This window comes from Anopheles gambiae, chromosome 3 (assembly GCF_943734735.2).
Source record: "Anopheles gambiae chromosome 3, idAnoGambNW_F1_1, whole genome shotgun sequence".
NCBI classification, from domain to species: domain Eukaryota; kingdom Metazoa; phylum Arthropoda; class Insecta; order Diptera; family Culicidae; genus Anopheles; species Anopheles gambiae.
This window is the reverse complement of record NC_064602.1, coordinates 4,575,047-4,596,897: the sequence shown is the minus strand read 5'-3', so window position 1 is coordinate 4,596,897 and position 21,851 is coordinate 4,575,047. Positions and strand designations below refer to the sequence as shown.

The window sequence follows — 21,851 nt, the reverse complement described above, 5'->3', positions numbered from 1 at the left end:
TCTAAGGGGATGGAAAAATCGTTCGCTTTTCATTTTCCTGTTTTTTTTTTGGTTTTTTTGTTGCTGCTCGAGTATATGCCCCTTAATGGAGCCCTAATTATGGCTGTGGGTAGATTCCTGACTTTTTTTTCATTTCACTCGCTCCACACTCGCCACAAGGATTCGTGTGTGCGTCTGTTTGTGTGAGAGGAAGAAAGTGGTCAGCGGGAGAGTTTTGCGGTTTGCGGTGTGGCAAAATAATTGCGCTACACCGGTATTTTAGCACGCGCCTCGAGCGCCAATTACGTAATCACGTACACACACACACACTAGCTGACCGCGTTTTATGCCCGCCTCATCCACCTTCCTTCTTCACGCTCCCTCGGGGTAGAGTGAGAGGTCCCGCATGGGAAGGATTGGCGAGCGCCGCACCAAACACACAGCTGGGAAGGATGATCGATGTTGCCTTACTTTGTCCCTGTTATTGCAATAACAGGTGTGTCTTTGTAACGGCATGGACATGACTGGGCCCCTTTGCCTATGCGTACACTGGTTAACTTTTGCCGTATTGCCCCCCTCGCCGTGCCAGCCCACCCCCCACTCATGACTGTGCTTTCCTGGAACTGCAGGAACTGACCAAGTGCTGAAGATATATGATAGCGGGCAGCCTACTTAGCATGAAATACTGCAATACGTATTATCGATTATTCTAAAACGAGTAAAGTCGGCGTTTGGCCGGAGTAGAGCAGGCATGGCCGTGAGGGAGGGAAAGCACGCAAGGAAATTGACCCGTTGCATTCGACTGGAGAAAAGTAGAAAGAGAGGGGGAGAGATAGAGAGAGAAAGAAAGAGAGAGAGAGGAATAGAGGGTAAGCATTACAAGACACAAAACCAGGACGTCCGGGAGAGTGATTGTAATACGAGCCAAAGTTGCCTTAGGTGATGGAAAACGTGGAAGAAGAGAATGGAAAACTAGTTTGAAAGATGTGTACCGGAAGTATGCTTTAAAACCATGTGCAGGGATTTATTTTTCAGCTGAGATCGAACGGAATAGGACACTCATGAAAATATGGAATCATTCTTACTCAGTTTCTTCTTTTATAAAAGATACCCTGTTTAGTCGATAATTGATCGCTTGGGGTCGCAGTATACCTGTATGGGCGCGGACGTTTGGTATATTTGTCACCATTCATTTTCTTTTCGGCGTATGTCAAGGCCGTAAACTACACCTACCGTCAAAATATTGTACCAGGGTCTGCAAAACATGTTCAAAGAGACTTAAGACATTGAAATTGTTCCATCATTGATTTTCCATTTTTCTAGTGTAACAAGTATCGAATGTTGAAGTTGTACTTATGAGCTTTTCTTTTGTCATTGAATTTAGGTCTGGTGCTGGAGTAATATGTTGGTTGATTGATTAATCGGTGAAGTTTAGTGAAAAAAACAACACCTAGTTATAGAGAAAAAAAGAAGGTGATAGGCGCAATGTTTCAATATTAATTCAGAAGGCTAGACAACAAATGATGCAGTTGTGAGAGGTAGTTAAAAAAAGTAGCTTATCTATACAACATGAGAGTGTAATCTCGTTTTTGGTTAGAGGAAATTTGCATGAAATGAGTTCAATTTGAAGTCTAGCTCTGATTGAAGATCATAATATTCGTGCTTTAGTTTGTGGAATTTTGCGTTAGAAGGTGATTGGAAGAAGATTGAAGGTGCCCGTGTTAGTGTGTTTATCATCGACGACTCCCAAATCAAAGTGTATAAGTGTGCGAGTGTGGGTGTGTCAATGCGTGTATCTGTGTGTGTGTTCTAGTGATTATTGATAATAGGTGGCTGATAGATGCCAACAGTGCTGCAGTTAGCACCGCTCGTACTGCAGGGAAGGACCTCGGCAAAGCTTTGCTAGCAGCCGTCGACGGATACTCATCGGTATCGTTTTCATTTAATCATCGGAGCGCCCCCCCAAAAACCATCACCACGGAATACGAAACTGAGCTTGCGGCCTTTCCCAGCCCTGCCCCGCCGTCGGCTGCTCCTATGGTGGTTGGGATGAACGCGAGACATCATCTTACGTCTTCGCTATCCCAAAATTTGGACACCCACTGTACCGAGTTTCCGGACGGTTTCGAGGAAACACTACAACTGCAGGTAAGCAAACTGTCGGATTTGTTTTCCCTCTCTTTCTTTGTGGGTTGTGGGTCGCAATGCTTTGCGTTAATTTTTCCGCTCCACGGGCACCGGAGACTACGGATGACCACGTGGCCATACATTACGCGCGGCGAAGCTGTCATTGCGTTGTGCTGGCCGGTTTTTTTGGGGTGAAGCACGTTTCGTAATTATCACTCGACGTGGAGAAGCTTCCATGCTTAGGTGCGATGGTGTAATGATACGCAAACTAGGGCATTCCCGCCAGTGTGTGGATGTTTGTATGTGTGTGTGTGTGCCAGCTTGCGACTCTGGTGGAAAGCAAAGCGTAAAGAAATTAACGCCAGCGCTGAAAAAAAAAATACAAACGAAGGGTTTACGCGATAATTAATGTTGGGCGGCAAAAGTCAAACAATTGAATCAATCTCCCCCAGTGCCAGTAGTGCGTGAAAGGCCAGTCAGTTACCGCCATGGCATGGATGGCAGTGGCTTAACAGAGAACACAGAAGAAAAAAACTCCACTTGGAACAATTTAAGCGTCGTGCAGTTCATTTGAATAACCGTGTACGAAGCATTTTGTATTTTCTTTCTTCACATCTTGATGCGCTGAAAGAGGCTGAGCACTCAACACTTCCTCCAAGCATTCGCTCACTCACTAAGCTGCACAACAGTGTTGTTTTCTCTTTCCGATCGACTTCAGACCGTCAATAAGTCCAGCTTTCTGGACTGCGAAGGCAGAAGAGCCTCATTTGGGTGTTTAAGTGCTGATATTAAAAGTTGGAGACAGGTCGATTTATTTCATTCCCTTCCTCCCCACCGAGCGGTTGGCTTGATAATTGGAACGTTTCTAATTTCGATACGTCTTCATGCATGCCCATTCCCCCGTGTCCAATCGAGCGGATGAACCATCCCGGTGTTGGAATCGTTTCGATGCGAGATATTTAATTTCTCGAACAGCCAAGTGTATTATTTAGCTCTGGTTTTTGTGTGTGTGTTCCAGTGATTTCGTTTTGTCGTCGTAAAGGTTCATGGCATGGGTTTGGATTATTAATGAATAAAATTCGTGGTAATTTGGGTTTCCTTTATCGAAGATCATCAGAGGTGAACATCCATCGCCAGCTCTTACGAAATTGTTGGTTGGCAAGTAGAGAAAGGCACGATGATCTTGATAGGAATTGTATTTATCCAACAAAAGGTTAAGTTTTATCAAAGATTTGGTGAGGAGTTTGGCTATTAAAATAATGGTTTCTCATTAAAATATTGTATCATAATCAATTCTTTACTTCTGACTTCAAACCTTTCCGGTTCATGAAAACCGTGGTCGATGTTTGAGGACAGCGTATAGGACACCACAACCTTGTACTTCCAATAATCGCTCGAGATTGTTATAGAATCACCGTGAAATAAACCCCCCATGTTTACCTCAATTAACTTGGCAAGCTTGAAGATTTATGGGAGGTCAACGATGGATGCATGGCATTTTATGGTTTTACTACTAAACGCGCTCTACAATCAAGAGTGACAACATTTGATTTGTAGCGTTTTCTCATATCGTTTTAAAATTGCTGTTTTTTGCACTTGAATCATACAAGTTGCTGCTCTATAAAATGTAAATTTTCTGCTTGGCTTAAATTGATTAAGCCTGTGCAATGGTTGGGTTGAAATTAGATGCAACAACGTTTGCTGTGACAACATTATTGCCCCACAAGATTCCCACGGTGTTTGTGAAGTGGCAGCAGTCCGATTTGATCCTTTCACGAAGGCCCACCGCCAAACAGGATACGGTCAACCTTAAGCCAACATTATTTTCATCATAAAATCTAGTTCCCCTACCGAAAGTATTTGCTTACCATTTGGAAACTACGAGAAAGCCGTACACACATTTGCTTCGCTTCATTCCGGTACAGCGCGGAATACAAATCGACCAGGGCTTTGGATTTTATGTGTAATATCATTATTTTGCATATCATTATGTGATACTTTGGCCTTCGAATGTCTTTTGCGCACTACCAGTGCGGACCGTGGCTTCTCGCCCGGTCGCCTCCAAAATCCAAAACCCATTCAATTTATTGCCTAGCAGTATTTATTCATTTAGTCTTGCAAAAATTATAGTCAGTGTTGGGAGCCGTTTTTTCTTACATCGGACCTCCGGTTTGGTCAAACGGGCACAGCGTGGTAGGAGGGAGCGCGAGGGTAGCACTCCAGTACACCCAAACGCCACCTTGATATTATCGAAGGCACAAGGCGGGTTTTATATGTATATATCGTTGCGAGATAGAGCAGCACGGGCTGTGAAGGGGTACGAGCTGCCAAATGAAGATTGAAATATTTGCTAATGAGTCACAAACACGAACGTGTATAATGAAGACGATCGTTTCGGGTTCGGCGCGATCGTGGGATGTAGTGGCCGGTGATGTGGCCAATGCAAAACACCGCCTTGCGAGAGAGAGATAAAATCCTTCAACCGCAAATGTTGAGCATTTGTCGCCAAGAGATGCGTAATTATATTCAACATGGCCTTCATCTCGTTTAACATTGTCCATCCCCACTGGTGTGCCCGCGCCATACGAGCCCCAGCTAAGCACACACACGCACACAGAAACAGCCCGTGTCCAATTTTGGGTTGTTTGATTTTATGTTCGTTTTTTCCCTCCCCAAACAGTAATCGACCTGTATGGTTGGTATCTAAGCGAAGGAACATAAAAAATGGCGCGATATCGATTGTATGAATTAGGAATTTCGTATTTATTCGTTGTCGGTTGCGTTGTTGGATTCGTCTTTTTTATTTTGTAAGTGTGGCCTGTTTAACGATAGCAAGCTAATCGCAATAGAAACGAAGGTAAAGGAAGAAAGAAAGAGAGAGAGTGTCAATGTGTGGTAAATTGGAAGTAAACTTTACTACGCGAACAGCCATGAAGACACGACCGATCGAATAGGATCCGATTGCTGACGCTGATCCAGTGTTTCGTGTGCCGATGGTTTCCAAAAAGCTCGTAGAGCTTGGTGGTGGGACGCACTTTAATGCGATGAACCCGGGTCGGAGGCAGTAACGACGCTTCGGCGGTTTAGATGTTAATTTTGGGGTATTATTTATTTTCTGAATATTTGATGTGATTTTTTGTTTGTTTGCGGCAGTGCCGCAGTCGTTTGAGCTTCGGTTTAAACACATTTCGAAATGTCACATACATTACGTGAGCTGTAAGGCGAGGCGTAGTTTGAGATACAGTTTGGATATGGAAAAATGTGTGCTTTCGAAACAATTGGGAAGTGAAGCTGAACTTCGTTAGATAACGACTGCATGCAGTCAATAAGCAAATATTTGAAAATTTCTTTGTCGTCACAAACTGGTTTAAAAGCTCTTCATGAAATTGAATCATGATTTGTCCTAGAGCGTGCGAAAGTTGTGACATTTGGTTCAATTTCCGATGAAACTGCTATTGCAAATTGTATTTTTATCGATTTTAGTGCGAAAAAAGGCTTAGATTACACTGTCCCGCATGCAGCAGAGGAACTAACCGTGCGCTTGTCAAAGTCCACCAACGCAACGCGAGTAACTCGGGCGGCCTACTGACCCATTGAGGTGTGAAATAGCTCGCGGGGTATCGCGCAAAATGTCTCGGGTCAACAACATCGTGTTGCTTCCCTCCCCTTAAAGGGGGGTGGAGACGCTTGGCGTCAATAACCGGCCCACATACGTGATCGATACATTCCTTCGCCGGTTCCTTGTTCGTCCCCGTGGCTAAACAGCCAAAATCCGTCGCACGGCGGCGGCGTTCGAGATTCGTTCGGTGTGCTTTTTGTTTTCCACTTTTCCTTTCGCCAACGTTGTAGCGAGTTTGGTTGTTTGGTTTCCACCGTCTGTCGTGATAGGACGCACATTGGAAGTACGGTTTTTGTGTCAAAACCGCTGCTCATCGGTGTTCATATCAATCGTGCAGCAGAATAAAGGCTGGTCCGGCTTTGAAACCGATGTTCCCTTCGCTCTGCCAGCGCGAAACGATCGCGAGGGATTAATCGCATTCGGTGGCTTTGATTTGACACGAAACCGGGCCGAGATTGATGGATCAAGCCGTTGTCCATTCGTTCTTCTTTGCTCGGCTCCGCTGCGTGCCCCAGTGGACCGCACCTCTTCAGACAAGTTCAACGGAAGGAAGGAAACGATTTAAGATGCCTCCGCTCTCTGGTTCGTTGGGTTGTTTTCGCATTGTTGCGTCACAAACGAGGGCCCGTCAAAACACACATACACACGTAAACGCATTGATCGACACGATCCGCTGACCAGCAGATGGCCAGCCAGTGTTGAGAATGAGGAAAAAGGCAAGACAAAGTTCAAGACACAACCGTTAGGTCTGGTGCATGGGGTGAGGAATCGTGGTTAAGCCGCTGGGCCGAGGTTAAACGGTTTCGTGCTGACCTTCGAGGGGGTAGAATCAATCATTTCCGCCAATGAAGTTCAGGACTGGGGCGATCAATATTCAAGGCATAGTCAGTTTTGATGCAAATTTGCCAAAGATGCTCGAATGTGTTGACTCGATTCGTATGACGAGTGATTACTTTACACATCTTCAGAAAACCATTAGCTGACCTTCAGTGACTTTTTGAAATGTGCACACTAGTAGTGGGTAAAAGAAAGTACATCTCTAAATGGATTGATCCATTCTTTTCGACCTTTCTTTTCGATAATCTTTCATATGAAGTTGTAATAAAAAATAGTTGGATTATTCCTTGATATTCCTTGAGTTGATAAGAACAAACGACATGATAACTTTAAAACGGTTCAAAAGCTCATGAGCTAACGCTTTGAAATGGTTATGGCAACAAAAGCACATCAGCAACAACCATAAACAAACAAAGTTACACGAGGAGATCGATTAACGTATCTTTCCTGGTGATCCAGGGTTCACCAAAGGTTTTTTTTCCAAAGACGGTTTGCTTTTCACTCTTTGGGTGATGTTTTCAGTCGCAAGCGCCACCCATTAGCCACAGCTCGTGATGCGAGCACAGACTATGAAGCCATCCATCAGCAACACGCTCCACGACCGATTCGTCGAATGTCGATCATCCGTCAGCGAGCTTCTTAATCAAGTGTGCTGCTGGTGCTCCAACGCAAGACACAAGCAGCAGCAGCGACCTATCGACAGCTCGATTAATCCCGGGTCTCGGGCCACACGATCCGACCATTGAAATGGGGCGTACGCAATCGATTTGTTACCCGACACAATGCTTGAGCAGCATCATCAACACCACCGCGAACACACCAGAGAAACTTGAATAAAACTTGAAGCTGTGTGTGTGTGTGTGTGGGTACAGAGAAGCGATGTCTTCCTTGGGCCCGATTAGCAGTCAATAAGGTCTAACATGCGTAAACGATACGCGATGCGTGTGTGTTACCTGGTGAGCAGCGTGGCCATAACTCACTGCCATTGCGGAGATCAAACCGGTAACCGGTTCGTGGACAGGCAGTGGCAACAGAGCAACCGGCAGGAGTTTCAATATGGCGTTTTTCACAAATTTGTCTCACACCTGAAAGTTGGCACCGGACCGTAGTATATTGGTTTTGAATCAAGCAAACTTACACAGCTCGACGTGAGTACCGTGGTTGGTCTTACGAGGACCACTACGATCCACACCTGTGTGTAGATGTGCGTGATCACACATGGCAACGAGGGAAGAAGATGCTCATTAAAAGCGGTTCGTATTTAACGTGGTTGTGCGTGTGTGCTGTTAATTTTTCTTTCGATGTTCGAGGTATTATGCAAATAGGACAAGTTTTAGTCGTACCACCACCACCACCACCATTGGACTATGGATTTCGGTACGACTCTAATCGCATTTTGGTGTTGTTTTCCCCCTTTTCTCTTGTTCGTCTTCGTACATTGAAATCGGATGATTAACCATCGCTTGCGTTGGTAATGCTGTTGCAAAGTTATTGGTATGGTTTGTGTTCGATGTGTTGAAATTTTGTTTGTATTTCGAACGTGTGATAGGATTTGGTTACGCTTAAACCTTTTTGTGTAAACACACGTACCACTTTATATATTTTAGGGCAGTTAAGTTGATTTTATTTAACAAAGTTAAATCGTGTATGTCACTATAACAAACGTTACTTTAGGCACGTGGTAGCTTGATTGATATAACGATATGTTTAACTGTACTCGTTTTGCGTCACTGGCCTGATGCGTCGTTAATTCGAATTTAACAACACGTTCAGCAGCAAATCTTTCTGCTCTTTCGACTACCAACCATGGTGCGGGCTCATTAAAACGTAAACAGGTGCACTAGTCCGCTATTCCGGCATTTGCGCCAACACGCTAGACGCCATTGTCATTCACTGCTTCGTGGTTTCTTCTCGACCAATCCACCATCGCTTTGTAGTTTTTTCTTCGTGGCTGAAGCTCGAGCATATGAAAATTATTATTTACCATGTACACTTCATTCGTACCTAGTGTACCACCCTTTTCTCGCTTGAAGTTCGTTTCCAATTGGCTACTGGCATTGCCACGGTTTGTCTGTTGCTTGGTGGAGCTCAAGAGCTGCTTCAACGTTGGTCTCCAGTTTATTGTATTTTTTAACGATGCAAAGCGGATAGAAAGAGTGGTTTAATGTGAAGAAAAGAAACGCAAAGAGGAAAGGCAGTAGAGTCACTTGTTTAGCTCCAACAAACGAACAAACCCTATTGCAGAAACAAACAATATGTGTAATGCTTCCGTGGCAAACAAACAATCGCTCCCGATCGCGTGCAGAAAGATCACCCCAAACGATCGCAGACAATGAAGCAAACGAACGCCACTTGTTTCGCTGACACACACATTCATTGTAAAGCCTCCTCACCCGTTGGGGGGGGGGGGGGGGGCGCTTGCACCTAAACAGGGTGTACATCTAGCAGGGAACAAGCGTAAGAAAAGTACCAAGAGAAACGTAACTACTTTTACGAAAACGCACACATGTGGTGAGGGCAGCTTTCCAAATAGAAAGACATCGATGCCTCTGGCCGGAATGGAGAAAGAGACGAACCTGCCACAAAGCAGTGAAGAAAAGAAGAAGCAAAAAAGCTCCGAAAGAGGTATATTTAATTGCGTACGACCGAGAAGGCGGGCTTTACTGACGCAATTGTCATTAGAGGCAGGCTCCATTTTGGTGTTGTGTGTATTTGTTTGGTGTGGTTGGGAGTGCATTGGGAGGGTTGTGTGGGGATTCGATGCTAGAGCTCTTCAATTTTACTGCCACTCCCCGCCGAGAGTAGCTCTTCCAATGGAAGGAAGCGTAAAGAAAGGAGAAGCGTACGCGTTTTTTTTCTATCGAAACGAGTTTCATCTCGCCAAATCGCCCGCTAACGTATTGATGGTGTTTTTGGGGTAGAAATGCGATTTTTTGGCTGCCCGAATATGGGATAGTATATGGGCGCATACGTGCTGCGTTAGGCAATAGTCGAGGTGCAATAATGCGTTTCGTAAGCGTTTTTTTTTTTTTAATAAACCACTCTTTGTTGAATGATACTAGCTGATCATCATCTTGCGCCATTGGATGAGAGATACACTGGCTGTAGTGGAATAATCTGGCAGTAATATAAGCTTCAGCTTAGTTGTTGTATCTTCGATTGCGGATATAAACATGTCAAATGTAGAATGGTATGTGTGGTATGTGTGTGTTTTATATCAAATCGGTGTTGTGATGATTGTATTCGCCGTTTAATGTGTGTTGGAAATAATGCGTTTGGTCGTTCTCGCTTGACAACTGGCTATCCTTGAGCGCTCCGAAAGATACATCTTGTTTATTCCTCAATAAACAACATCAACAGTCGTGTAATCATTTAATGTGAAGCTTTCAATAAAATGCCTTTCAAACTTGAGTAAAAAATGCGACCAAAACACCCTTCATTCATCAACATAATTAGGTGAGGAAGCTGTGGACTTTTCATATCCCAAAATTCTCAAGCTTCCCAGCTCGTGGGACGACCAACACGTGCCATTGCCTCTCAAAACGCGTGACAAGAGCGATCGTTAAAACGGCGGCACGATCTGAAGAAAAGTGTGGAAAGCATCAAGATATGATCGTTACAACCGTCAACAGTAACTTTCAATAAGCGTGAAAGTTCGCACAGCCACCGGCGACGGGGAATCGTGATGGTATTGGATCCCGAACCAACCTGCCAAAGGGCACGCGTGCGATTCGCACCCGCGCGACGATCGACCGTTTAGGAACGCGTTGGAAGCTGAACAGGACTGGTAACATTTGACAAACGATCACCACCGACCACGGCTCGTGCGATGACTCAGCGTAAACTACGCAAGGAGAATCGTGTCGAATGAAAGGCGAGGATCGGTTTTCCGGTTCAAAGAGCAGGCACACTACTGTGTCACCTGTAAATGACTCTTCTATTAAAGAAATTTAATTACGTCCATCTGTTTGGCAGTGTCCTTCACAGTGAGATCTGTGTAAACAGCTCTTTAGCCGTATTGCTCAATATAGTTTGCATTATAATGTTACGTATAATATAGTTACTTAACTCACTCGCCGTCCCACACCGCCACCGGCAAGCTCCGTAGGTTTTTACGAAACCCAGCAACAAATCAAGCCCATCTGATCCGCGTAGCGTGAATGGTATTTAATTGAAAGTTACCTTCAAAATCACCCTCGAAATAGGCGCTCGCGAGAGGCGTAAGGTTTAGTTGGGGCCGCTAATTGAAATGAACATGACGCAGGCCAACGCGCCAATGCCGTGGCTTGATGCAACGTCTTTACTCCACGAAACCCATACATTCGGGCGATTATGTGACAGGAAGGGCAGCAGCAGCAGCAGCAGCAGTAGTGGTCGCACCATGACGCAGTACGTTTGCCTACGCGCTCCGAGACGTTTTCACGGAAATTCCTCCTCGCTCTCCTCGCCCCGCACCACGAATGGAATTAAAACACAAACACCCTCTCTGTGCCGGGGGTGAATTATTTGAGTGAAACGTCATATTGAGTAAATTCCAAAAGCATAGCTCATCTCATTACCTTTCCTACCCGTGCGGGGATCCGACACGATTCGGTCGAAGCACGAGACCTAATTCGGGCGTAATTGGGAAAAATGGTCATAACTAGATTTGATTCAAGGTGTGAATAATGTCCGTGAAGAAAAACGATCGCAAAACACTCCACAACCACCACCACCACCAAGCACTATACAGCTGTGGCTGCCGACAAAAATAAAACATAATAATAAGCTGGTGGTGTGGTGGAGTGTATTTTTCCGCCACCGTTTTATTTATTTTTTGCTACTACCGCACTTACCGAACCGATCGATCGGAGATCAATTTCATTTGATTGTGCTCTCGTGCCGTGAGGGTTGTGTGTGTGTGTCTGAGACTCGTTTCGGCTGTGTAATTTACCGAAAATGTATAAAATTTCGATCATTACGCGGCAAACACGTTGATGATCTATTGCCGTAATGGTGACGATGTGGTTTGGCGCATTTTGGCTAAATTGGCCGTTTGTTCGGCCACAAATAGTACGTTTCGTTTTAATAATGCGAATAAATGAGGAGCCTTTCTATTTGTTTTGACCATTGATTGGAAGGGGTTATTATGTGTATGATCACATTACAAAATGGATGTGATTATTATTTCGCGCGTAAATATTGATCCAAAAATCAATCCCTACTCTAAAGTGGACAAGATGGCATTAGTAAATGAATTAGAGCAGAACATTCGAGAGCACTTTCAAACTTAATTAGTATAACCCCAAACGTTTGAAATGATGTAATTCGTGGAATTTTCGCCGTGGAATATATAATATTCACGTGTTAAAGCGCATACACAGCTTGGTTACATCATCTCTATTTTTGTGCCTTACATGTATGATAGGTGATCTACGAATTCAAAGATAAGTTCAGAGACGAAACATCAGACTACTCGATGACAGATGGTAGAATTAAAACAATCTTAATTGCCATTCCAATAGATAGCGAGCTTTTATTGCTTTGCTCAAGCACACAACCCAAATAGATCACATTTCCATGTAGTCGTCAGCCATGCCCGGGTCCGGTAACCAAAAGTTCCCAAGGTATCGATATTCATCCACATGCAAAGTGAACTTTCAAAAACACCGATGGACAAAAAGCGTACACTACACATACAACGCCCGTGCACGTCTCCCCATCTTGCCCAAGCTACTCGCATAGAGAGCGCGCGTATGAGATGAAAATGATGTCAAAAATAAATAAAATTTGTAGCCCCAAATTTACATATTTTAACGATTTCAAAGTCTTGTGCTCGGTGTTTCACCTACTCCATGCTGGACCGTCGTACCGTCGCGGTACCCCCGTGATTAATCCCCTCAGCTCGGGGCATCTGGTGGGAATGTTGGCCGGTGGTGACACTCAACCGGGGGTTCGTCGCTTGACCATATCGAAAATCTTTGTGCTTGAAGCAGCCTCCACGCTTAGTGTAGGATAGTGTTGTCTTCTTACCTGATGCTGTTTCTCGCTTCCCCGCATCGATGGAAGAGGAAGGTCACTTTGAACCACTTTTTGAGTTTGAAAAGCTAGAGTAAAGCTACACTAGATGTGCAAATGGTGTGTCGTCCATCTTCGATCCGGGCCGCGCTACGTTTGGGGCGTACGCTTCAGGTTTATCGATACGGTCGATCGGTTCATTCGATCACGCATAGTAACAGGGGTATTTATTTTCGCCTACATGGAGGGATCCAAGGCCATGTTGTAGTTCATACGATGTTGAACAACCGTTTAATGGTAGTTGGGCATTTAGTGAAAAGAGCTGGTGTAATAAACCTACGCGTCCTACATTCAAATTTAAATTTAAAAAACCTACATTCAAATATAAAACAAAACCCCCTTAATGCAATTATACCATATGATATTTAAACATTTTTTAAACTCACCCATTGCTTCACTGTCCCAGCTTTCTTCACATGCCTCCACGTATTAATAGTTCAAACCCGATAATCCCAAATTGGTGTATCGCAGCGTAAAAAGCGTGTGATTATTTCTAGTCTTCGCTTCGCCCCAGCGGTCAAAAGCCGTACGTTATGTGCCTTATTTATATCGTTTCGGCGTTTTCCTTCGCTCGATTAGAGTCGCATGTTGTGTCGCAGTCCACCCCACCTGTCCCCAATCACACAACCCTTACTGTCTTTTCCGGGTAGTGAATAGTTTTTTTTTGAAATCCGTCCCACCACTGCGTCCCCAACCGGCAACCGTGCGTTGATCATTTGAATAATTTAAAATATTTTATTTTTTCTCATCTTTTCGGTACCACTTGGCCATTGGCGTATCTTGCCAGTACCTTCTTGCGCACCCCACCCAGCTCAACGGTATATGGCCAGTGTTTCCTTCCGTGCAGTGGGCAAAAACGGGACGGCGCCTGTAAATTGAGCTTCATTTTTCCCGCTCTAGTCCATCCGGGAACCGGGCGTTGTTGTTTCGTTAGATTTTGACCAATTTATAGAGAAAGAGAGGAGTAGAAAATAAGGCACTGTACGTCCCACGTCCTGTCCAATCCAGCGTAGCTAACGCTTTTCCCATTTATTTCCCCTCGGGGGCTTCTTCTTCATTTGCTCGCACCCGGTTCGGCTAAGAGTTCAACGGCGAGTGTCACCTCTGTTTCTCTTTCTCTCGATCGGGCCCGATGCTGCGCATATGCGTACATTATTGGTCATTACCGCGCTGTTATCGAGCTTATCTGGAATCTTGGCCTTTTCCTCGTTCGGTTTACAATGGTCGAGGAGGGATGGGCGGTGGTGGAGATCTTTCTCCAGTCCCAGCATCGCTGGCCCGTGTAGATGTAATTTCAGGTGGATTAATTTATGACGACGCTGTCGGTAATTAATAGTTTAGTCCCTGCACATCGATGGCAACACCAAACCTTTTTCCTGTTGGCGGGGTACAGAAATATGCCGAAGATGGAGCGGACAACAAAGGAATGGTTTTTGTTTTGTCGTATTTTGCTCATTGGAAGCCACGAGCAACCACCATTCGTTGCGCCACATACAGCGATGCTTGTTCCTAGATCACGCGGTTGGGCAGTGATCATAAGCACCGACCCCGGCGTACACGCCTTTCCCACGAAACGCACCCCGGCTTATGAACTGAATCGAAAGCAAAGCAAAGCAAAAAAAAGCACTGAAGACGATTCGGACGACATATAATGGGTGGATTTTTTTTCTGTGTTTGGTGGTCGGATGTAAATAATACGATCAGATTGGTGAGTGTGAAGTGAGGGAAATGCTTGGCGGTGCAAATGCGGAGGTGAAGATTTGACTACGACCGAAAACAAGTAAGCGATAGATAAAAATACATGGCAGAATGGGCAAGATGGAGACTGCGAGCGGTCAACATAGCGGATTCCACCCGAGCTGAGGCGGAAGTGGCATTTGGGTATGGATTTTAAGGTTGAAGTTTTGTTGCTTTGTGTTGCGCTCTTCTCATGAGCGAAATCGCATGCAAGCGCATGTGTGTGTATGCGTGTGTAGCTGTTGTTTATTTTTGCAAATGGATGATCAGGAAATGGTAGATGAAAAAAAAGAAACTCCAACTTTCCCAAATGATAGCTTGATTATAATGGGCTGTATCTATGAGTAGTGGGGATTAGAGTAAATCTTGATTTTTCTCTCATGAAGCTTATTTACCGCTTGAGTACACGTTTGTTCAGTGAGATTATACAAATTGGAACTCAAATAAAGTATAATACTGTTGCAATAACTAATTGTGAATCTAATTAAATGTTTAATGCAGCAGCAGAAACTATCTAGCATTCAAACAACCGAAGTTCTGAGAAGCTAAAATGAGTTCGCTACGTTTCCAAACGAACTGCTAGAACGAATGGGAGTATGACAAGTAAATTATAATTATAAACTCAACATTCGCACTAATACACGCTCACTCCCATACACCGCTGCTTCTACTGGTTCACGGAACGGGAGGAGTTGAAACAATTTGACCGAGCAAAGAGCGATGAAGTGTCAGAATTGCGAAATTGAGTGAGATAATATTCGCTACTCAACGGTTCACCCTTCCGTGCCACTCCACGCGAATGATTGAACGAAACGCACGAGGGCGAGAAGGATTAATTTCCATCTTCCGAATTCGTTTCGATGCTACTCGATGGATTAAACGGCTCGCAAGTCAATGCGAACGTGGCAAGGCTTGGGGAGTGCAGGCTGCTGTACGCGGTGGTGGTGAAACGCGGTCGACGTTTTGAAAGTCATTACGGATATCTCGGGCGTACGTTCTGTACGCTGGAGCAGTGTACGAGGTGTACGAGGAGTTCGGTTTTCAGTTCGGGACACGGGAAAGCTTTCAAAATCCTGCCGTGTGTTGCGTCGGGAGGAGTGTTTCAAAGCAAATGCAATGATGTTTTTTTTTTTCTTGGAAGGAGAAGAGTGTCTTGCGGAACAGGGTAGGAACAGTCGGGGCAGCATATGAGCATTGAGAAGTTGGTAGTTGTTTTAGTGGCTCAGCTTTGGCGGTGTAGAATTCAAACGGTCATCATGCTGACACTTGCCGGGACTGAAATGAAATACGCTGTGCGCGGTGCGAATGGAGGTACGAAGGATGGAATTGGTTCAACAGTCGGAGAACAATCACAGAGCGTCGTGAGGCGGCATCTTGCGCAAAGAAGCAATCCAAAGTATAAAAATGTGTTTGTTCTCCGTATCCTTGGCGCAAAAAGGGTTTAAAGCTGAGGGCTATAATTGAGAAGTGCTTATCAAATTTCAAACAAAGTCTGAGATGATCTGGTTTAATATATGAATTAATCTTTCCATTAAAGTCATAACCATAAAGAATTATTAACAAATTTGTTGTATTAAATAACAAATAAATTAACAAAACAACTGAGCTCCAAAAACATTATCTAAAGCATATTTCTTTACCGTATTCATGATCCAGCTACCCTCGCTTATGATTGACACTCGAGCAACAATTTCAATTATAAATAAATTAGCTCTGTGTAGCGTAACATGAGGACTTGATCCGTGCACACCATCATTAAATAAATCGGCATAGACAGACGAATCGGGAAGTTGACGCGACACCCATCCATCCAAACCAACTCAGTTGGAGAGCACCCGGAGTGAGACGGAAGGCAGTTACACAAAAATCAAAACTCGGTGGTTGACCCGGCTCCGACCAGACACGGGCGCGGTAGCACGCAGAGGCCCAAGCTACCCGTACCTGACGCGGTGGATCGCACTCTGACAGGTTTCTAGCATCATCTTCACTGAACGGGATCGATCAAGCTGGTCATATAGCGAACCTACCGAAGAGATTAGAGGCTTAGTCTTTTCCATTTCGTTTCTCGTAGCCCGTCATAGTGAAGCATAAACCCACGGAGAGGCACAGATCTATCTCGGTATGTACGTATGTTGCCGTGGAATGGAAGCGATCCTTGCAATAAACATTGGCCACACTGAGCCAACGTGTCATAAAGTAATAAAAATTACCCAATCCTTCGCTTTTTTCTTGTTCGTCTGCTATTGTGTAGTTTTGTTTTTAACTACGTTCCGTTGTCATGGCAGCCGTCAGAGCTTCAAGATTTTTTCTTTTGGTTAGCATTGTTCTGCCTGATGCTTCACTGAATCACTCGTTAACAAATTCTTTCAATTCAGAATTGTTTACAGCATTTTGCTATGTACCGTTTTTGAACACAAAAAAATGCTTTATGCCATCGCATAAGTTTCGTAATGTCCTGAATGGATTGTTCGTATGAGCATAGGCAATTCGCAGCAAACAGCTCAACACACATTAAAAGCTTAAAGATCTCCTAAGCTCCCACGTTGAATTATTGTGTAATCGATCCATTTGGAGCTTGGAGTTCCTCGAAAACTCGCTTCTCAACATCATAGCTCACGCGGGTCCAAAATCAAAGCATTATAAATAACGTATCGTTCTATGCATACACCTTTTCCTATGCGATTCGCCGCATCTGAGTTCATTATCGGAAACATTCCCAAAAACATCTCGCTAGTACCGGCTTCGGTTTCGGCTGCTGCTGCCCGGCTTCTTGTAGCGGGACGAATGGGTGTGAAGGATTTATGGCCTTTCTTTGCACTGTGCCTAATACGCGCCGCCTAGCGGTAGGATGCGGACATATTTTCTGACAACAAACGGTGAAATATTTGTGCGCTTAGAATCAACTACGGGCTGCTGTGACTGTTTTCTTTATCCGTTTTCCCAAATACGGCATATTATAGGACCTTAGAGAGACAGGGAGAGAGCCAGCAGGGTAGATGTGTCATAAATAAAAGCCACCCAGCCGTAAGCCCTCGGCTCGAAAGGTTTTTAATCGGGCTCTTCGCGTCAGCCATTTTCTTGCACGCAGAGATGGTCTGTGAGTAATTTGTGAAACTGGCCCCAAACCTCTATGCCGCCCGAGTTGGACCGCAAGAAGTGTCTTTTGTAGTTGAACGAACCAACGAATAAAAAAATGGGGAGATACACAGTTTATGGAGTCCATGGGGCAAGTGAGAACTAAGGCGGCCGTGTAAAAGCGACACGCTGGGTGGAAATGAGGGTGGTGAAGTAAATATTGCCCCCTTCCTGTCGGGTTGTGATACTGTCCCGATGGGACACCGAGACGGGAGATGAAAAACAAAACATAAAACAGAGAAAAATCAAACGTTCAAGTTTAAAAATCAAAAGCAATAAATATTTATCACCATCGTCTTCCCGCGTGCGTCCCATCTTTCCCGCCCTGGGTATGGGCCGTTTTTTTCCTTTCTCCCCTGCTGGTCGTTGAGTCTCATCCCAAGGTGCCCATTTCCAAGCGAAGATTGCGTGTGCAAGTAGGACCCCAATTGGTCGTAGCAACAAAAAGGGTAAGACGAAAAACAACGGCCACCAAACAGACCTAGGATTCGTGTTTGGCTTGATTTGAGATGTTGTGGCTCTTCCGTTTCATCTATGAGGTCTTTACTCTTTCATTACCGGTTTGTTTCGGGCGCTGCTTTTAAAACTGCAACATGAGGAGGGAGAGAAGACTCCACCGGCGGACGGCAAACGGCGAGGTGGCTGATTATATTTTCGGCTTTGAAACGTTTTATTACAGACACTTTTTCCGAACTATTAACGACTGATTGTTTATCCTGCCTTAGTGGCGTAGCGGTGTATGGTGGGCTATAGGATTAATCTTCGAATTGCGTTTTGGGGGAAGAAAGATTCGTTTCGTTTAATAACGCTTTTAATGGTAGCGAAAAAGATGAATCAATGTTATTTCTTCTAAGAAAAATGTTGCAAGATTATATTGAAACACTGACAACAAATCATTACCAAAGTTTTAAGATGTGCTGCTAGGTTTCAAATGTGCATTAAATTCTTCAACAGAGTATTTAATTATGAAAATACACCTTTAACTTAATTATTATTTGTCGATCGAAATCAACAACCGTTATGGCTTCCCGAAAAGGCAATTAACAGCTAGCCAAGTGTCACCGGAGGTCGACGACACAGGGGATTTGCAGGCTAACACACACACATTCATACGAATGCTAGAAAAAAGATTTTTCCCCTTTCATCCCTCCGATTCTCAATCAGTCCTCTAAGTGGTCCCCGTTGGATGCTTGGGCCACCTTTTCGGATCGCGCTTAATGTGCCCACAGTAAATCACTAATGATTTACTGCTCTTAATTTACGCTCGATCGTAGTGTTGCGGTGGTCCCCCCCCTCCATTGGTCACGGGGTAAAGGGAGCACGTAAAAGTGTCCCAAAAATGTTTCTCCTTGATGCTGGTGGCCCATCCGATCGAACGCAGCGGTGCAACAGGAGAGAACATTTACATACACCATCGGGCAAGATGCGCCGCTGGAGCAGGGGAAAAAATACACCTACGAGGTTTACCTTTGGTTGTGGTTTAGAGTTTGTAATTTACCGCGCATCAGTGATATATGAAAAGTTAGCCATAAACACTACGACGACTACAGTTGTGGTTGAAATGTTAAGAAGGCATGAGGAAAAGAAAGAAGCATCAGCAGTAAGTCGGAGTAGAAAATATGCAAGAAAGCGATAAAAGATGAAATGTCCCTCGGTGGTGATGGTGCTTATTGCTCTTTTCTCCTGCTTTATCAACACGCCATTAATAAACGTGCACCCGATATTTGAGCACTTTCTATCGGAATGTCCCGTGCGTAGTGGAGAGGAGGTATGAGCACAGAAAAGAGACGGCGCTCGATTGGCTTTGATCAACCTTGGGCTGATGTTACTTCAACATTTCTCTCTGTCTCTCTGTGTGTATAGGTGCATTGCTGGCAGCATAAATACCTGTCACTGTCCTCACCGCACTCTACCGTCCTACGCACGCACGCACGGTCATCGTGCTCAATGCTCTCCGGTGTACCGGTGGGTATGATAAAAGCAGCGAGAAAAACATGCCCACCAGTGTGTGTGTGTGTGTTTGAAAGGTTCGCTGTCATGTTGGCTTTAGAATGACGCACGACCACGCGCGGCAACTGGTACAGCGCCCGAATGTCCGTGCGTAATAAATATCGACAAACACTACGGCTGCGGATCGAGCCCTGCCAGCATTACATCTATGATGAGCAAGATGAGCAAAAGGACGAAGAAGAAAACGCTCGCCTTCAGTGCTTCTTCAATGAGATGGTATGATGAGATGATTTGGTAGGGAACAGTGAAGGAAGGAATGGAAATGAATAAATTTTATTACACCGAATTAGAGGAAAAATTCTCCAGTCCCTGCCAGTTAATAAGGGCGAGCTAATGGAAACGAGTGTGAGCGTGTGAGGAGAGCTTTCTAATAGCACGAGAAAAAGAGGATGGAAGGCAAATTTCGTTGGACAGAATTTCCAAGACGCACAGAGAAACAAAACAGGAAGACGTGGAATGTGGTAAAACTATCACCCAGTGCTCGCGGAGGTGGCAAAGAAGGGAGGGAAGACAATGTTGCGAGCCGATAACTCGCACTACCACCCTGTACGAGGCGAACAGAGAGAAGCATATGTATCCAAAAGGGAGACAAAGAGAGAGCGATACAATCGAGAAAAGGTCAACATATTCCGATAAATCGAACGGAGAGTGTGTGCGGACTAGCGAGAGGGCAACGGGGCGCTCTTCTACAGCATAAAATCACGAGCATACCTTCCAACCACCGCGCGAGTCCGCCGCGCGCGAGTTCCCGGCCACCGTAATGGTAGCACCCGCGAGTCCCGCGTAAAAGATCCGCGATAAGCCGTCTCATTTAGCCGCTACACTTTTGTACTGATGCCAAACGGTTGCTGCTGCTGCTGGGCGATCGGGCTGTTGGTTGCTTGATCGGTTTAGTTGGTGTGATTAGGAGCTTGCGGGAGAAAGCGCAGCATGGCGGACAGTACGCAAATAAGACCGCTGGCGCGGGCTGTTTTTGGCCCTCGGTTTCGTTGCGCGATTGGCATCAGCACATTTGTTTTGTGGTGTTGATGGTTCTGTAAAGGAAATATGTTTAAGCAGATAACGTAAAGATCCTTTGGGTAGGATAGTAATTGAGCAAACAGTGAAGATCAGGTTGATTTGTGTGAGGCAAAATTAATTATCAGTATATTACTTGTATATATCAAAAGTAATACTAACTGAATGCTGTACTCATGGTAATATTCAAACGCGATGGCTTAACGCTTTTTTCAACATGTCGGATAGGGAAACACTAGACGATTGGCGATAGGCTCTAAAGGTGGTAAAGTTTATTGCAGGTACGGTAACCGCTTACCCCTGCGCTCAGCCAAACGTCCAACGCTTCGACCATTTAATCGTAGCGCTCAGTGTAGATGTTGGCGTAGTTTCTTTTACTTCCCCTCGCTCCATCAGCACAGCTAAAAAGGGGCAAACGCTCACTAAATCGAGGACAGCGGAGGGAAATGATCGATCGCGGCAGTGGCAGTGACAGTGGAGGTGAAGGAGATAGATCGTGGGGCACCCGAATCTTCCCTCCCAAAAAAAAACCACTTGCACAGGAGAGGTTTGTCGATGGCGCGGAAGGTGGCTGCTGACCACCGAAAATGGGAGAAGCAACCACACGGAATAGATAAATTTATTCGATTTATTTATTAGACTTATCTTCTTCGATTTTCTCTTTACTGTGGGGTTTTTGTTGTTATTGTTGTTGCTGTGACCCGTTTGCGTCCGTCGGGTTCGTCGCTTGCTGGCCGGTTGGAATCCTTTCTGGGCATTAGGCTCAAATTTGAACCTCACCGCACTGTACTACAGCGTGGAATGGTAAATTTTGAGAACACGGGAAAGGGGAACCGGGCGGGATAAAAGGCATATAAAGGGAAGAGGAAGAGACAAGAGAAACAGAAGAGAGAGAGAGGGAGAGAGAAAAAATCCGTGCATGTCGTTGCCGGATGCTGGGGGGATAAGTTGTTTGCGTTTGTGTTTTATTTCTGGTTGTATAAAATTACCGAATGAAGTCCCCGCATCGTCTGCACCACTGTCCACTGCCGAAATAAAAATTTGGGATACAAAAGTGTTCAAAGCGACAACATTGGAGTCACTCTCGGACGGCTCGATATCGTTGGCTCTTTCTCCCGCGAGCCGCATTTGAATGTCGGTTCCCGCCTCACCACCCTCACCCTGAGCACTCTGTGTCATTAAAGGCAATGGACTATGGTCAAACGATTCCTCCCAGTGCCGTTGGCTGAGTGCTATCGAAATACGGTTGGGTATTGGGTATTTTAATGAGTATGGCATTTTAAATCCGACCCCAAGCAGTTTGCGGTACTAGGAGGAGAGGACAGCAAGGGAC

The 21,851-nt window shown here is 45.0% G+C and overlaps 1 protein-coding gene across 7 annotated transcripts in view; it reads left to right on the top strand.

Annotated features, from left to right (window-relative positions):
* The window catches only part of LOC1277923 (voltage-dependent L-type calcium channel subunit beta-1), a 105,635-nt gene that overhangs the window by 2,821 nt on the left and 80,963 nt on the right, over positions 1 to 21,851 (top strand). For all 7 annotated transcript variants that reach the window (XR_009766302.1, XR_009766304.1, XR_009766303.1 and 4 more), the window contains exon 2: positions 1,364 to 2,127. Coding sequence is in view for 4 of the 7 variants with exons in the window: in XM_061659448.1 (XP_061515432.1) it covers positions 2,017 to 2,127 (111 nt within the window). In the remaining 3 variants the exon portion in view is untranslated. The remainder of the gene's footprint in view (positions 1 to 1,363; positions 2,128 to 21,851) is intronic.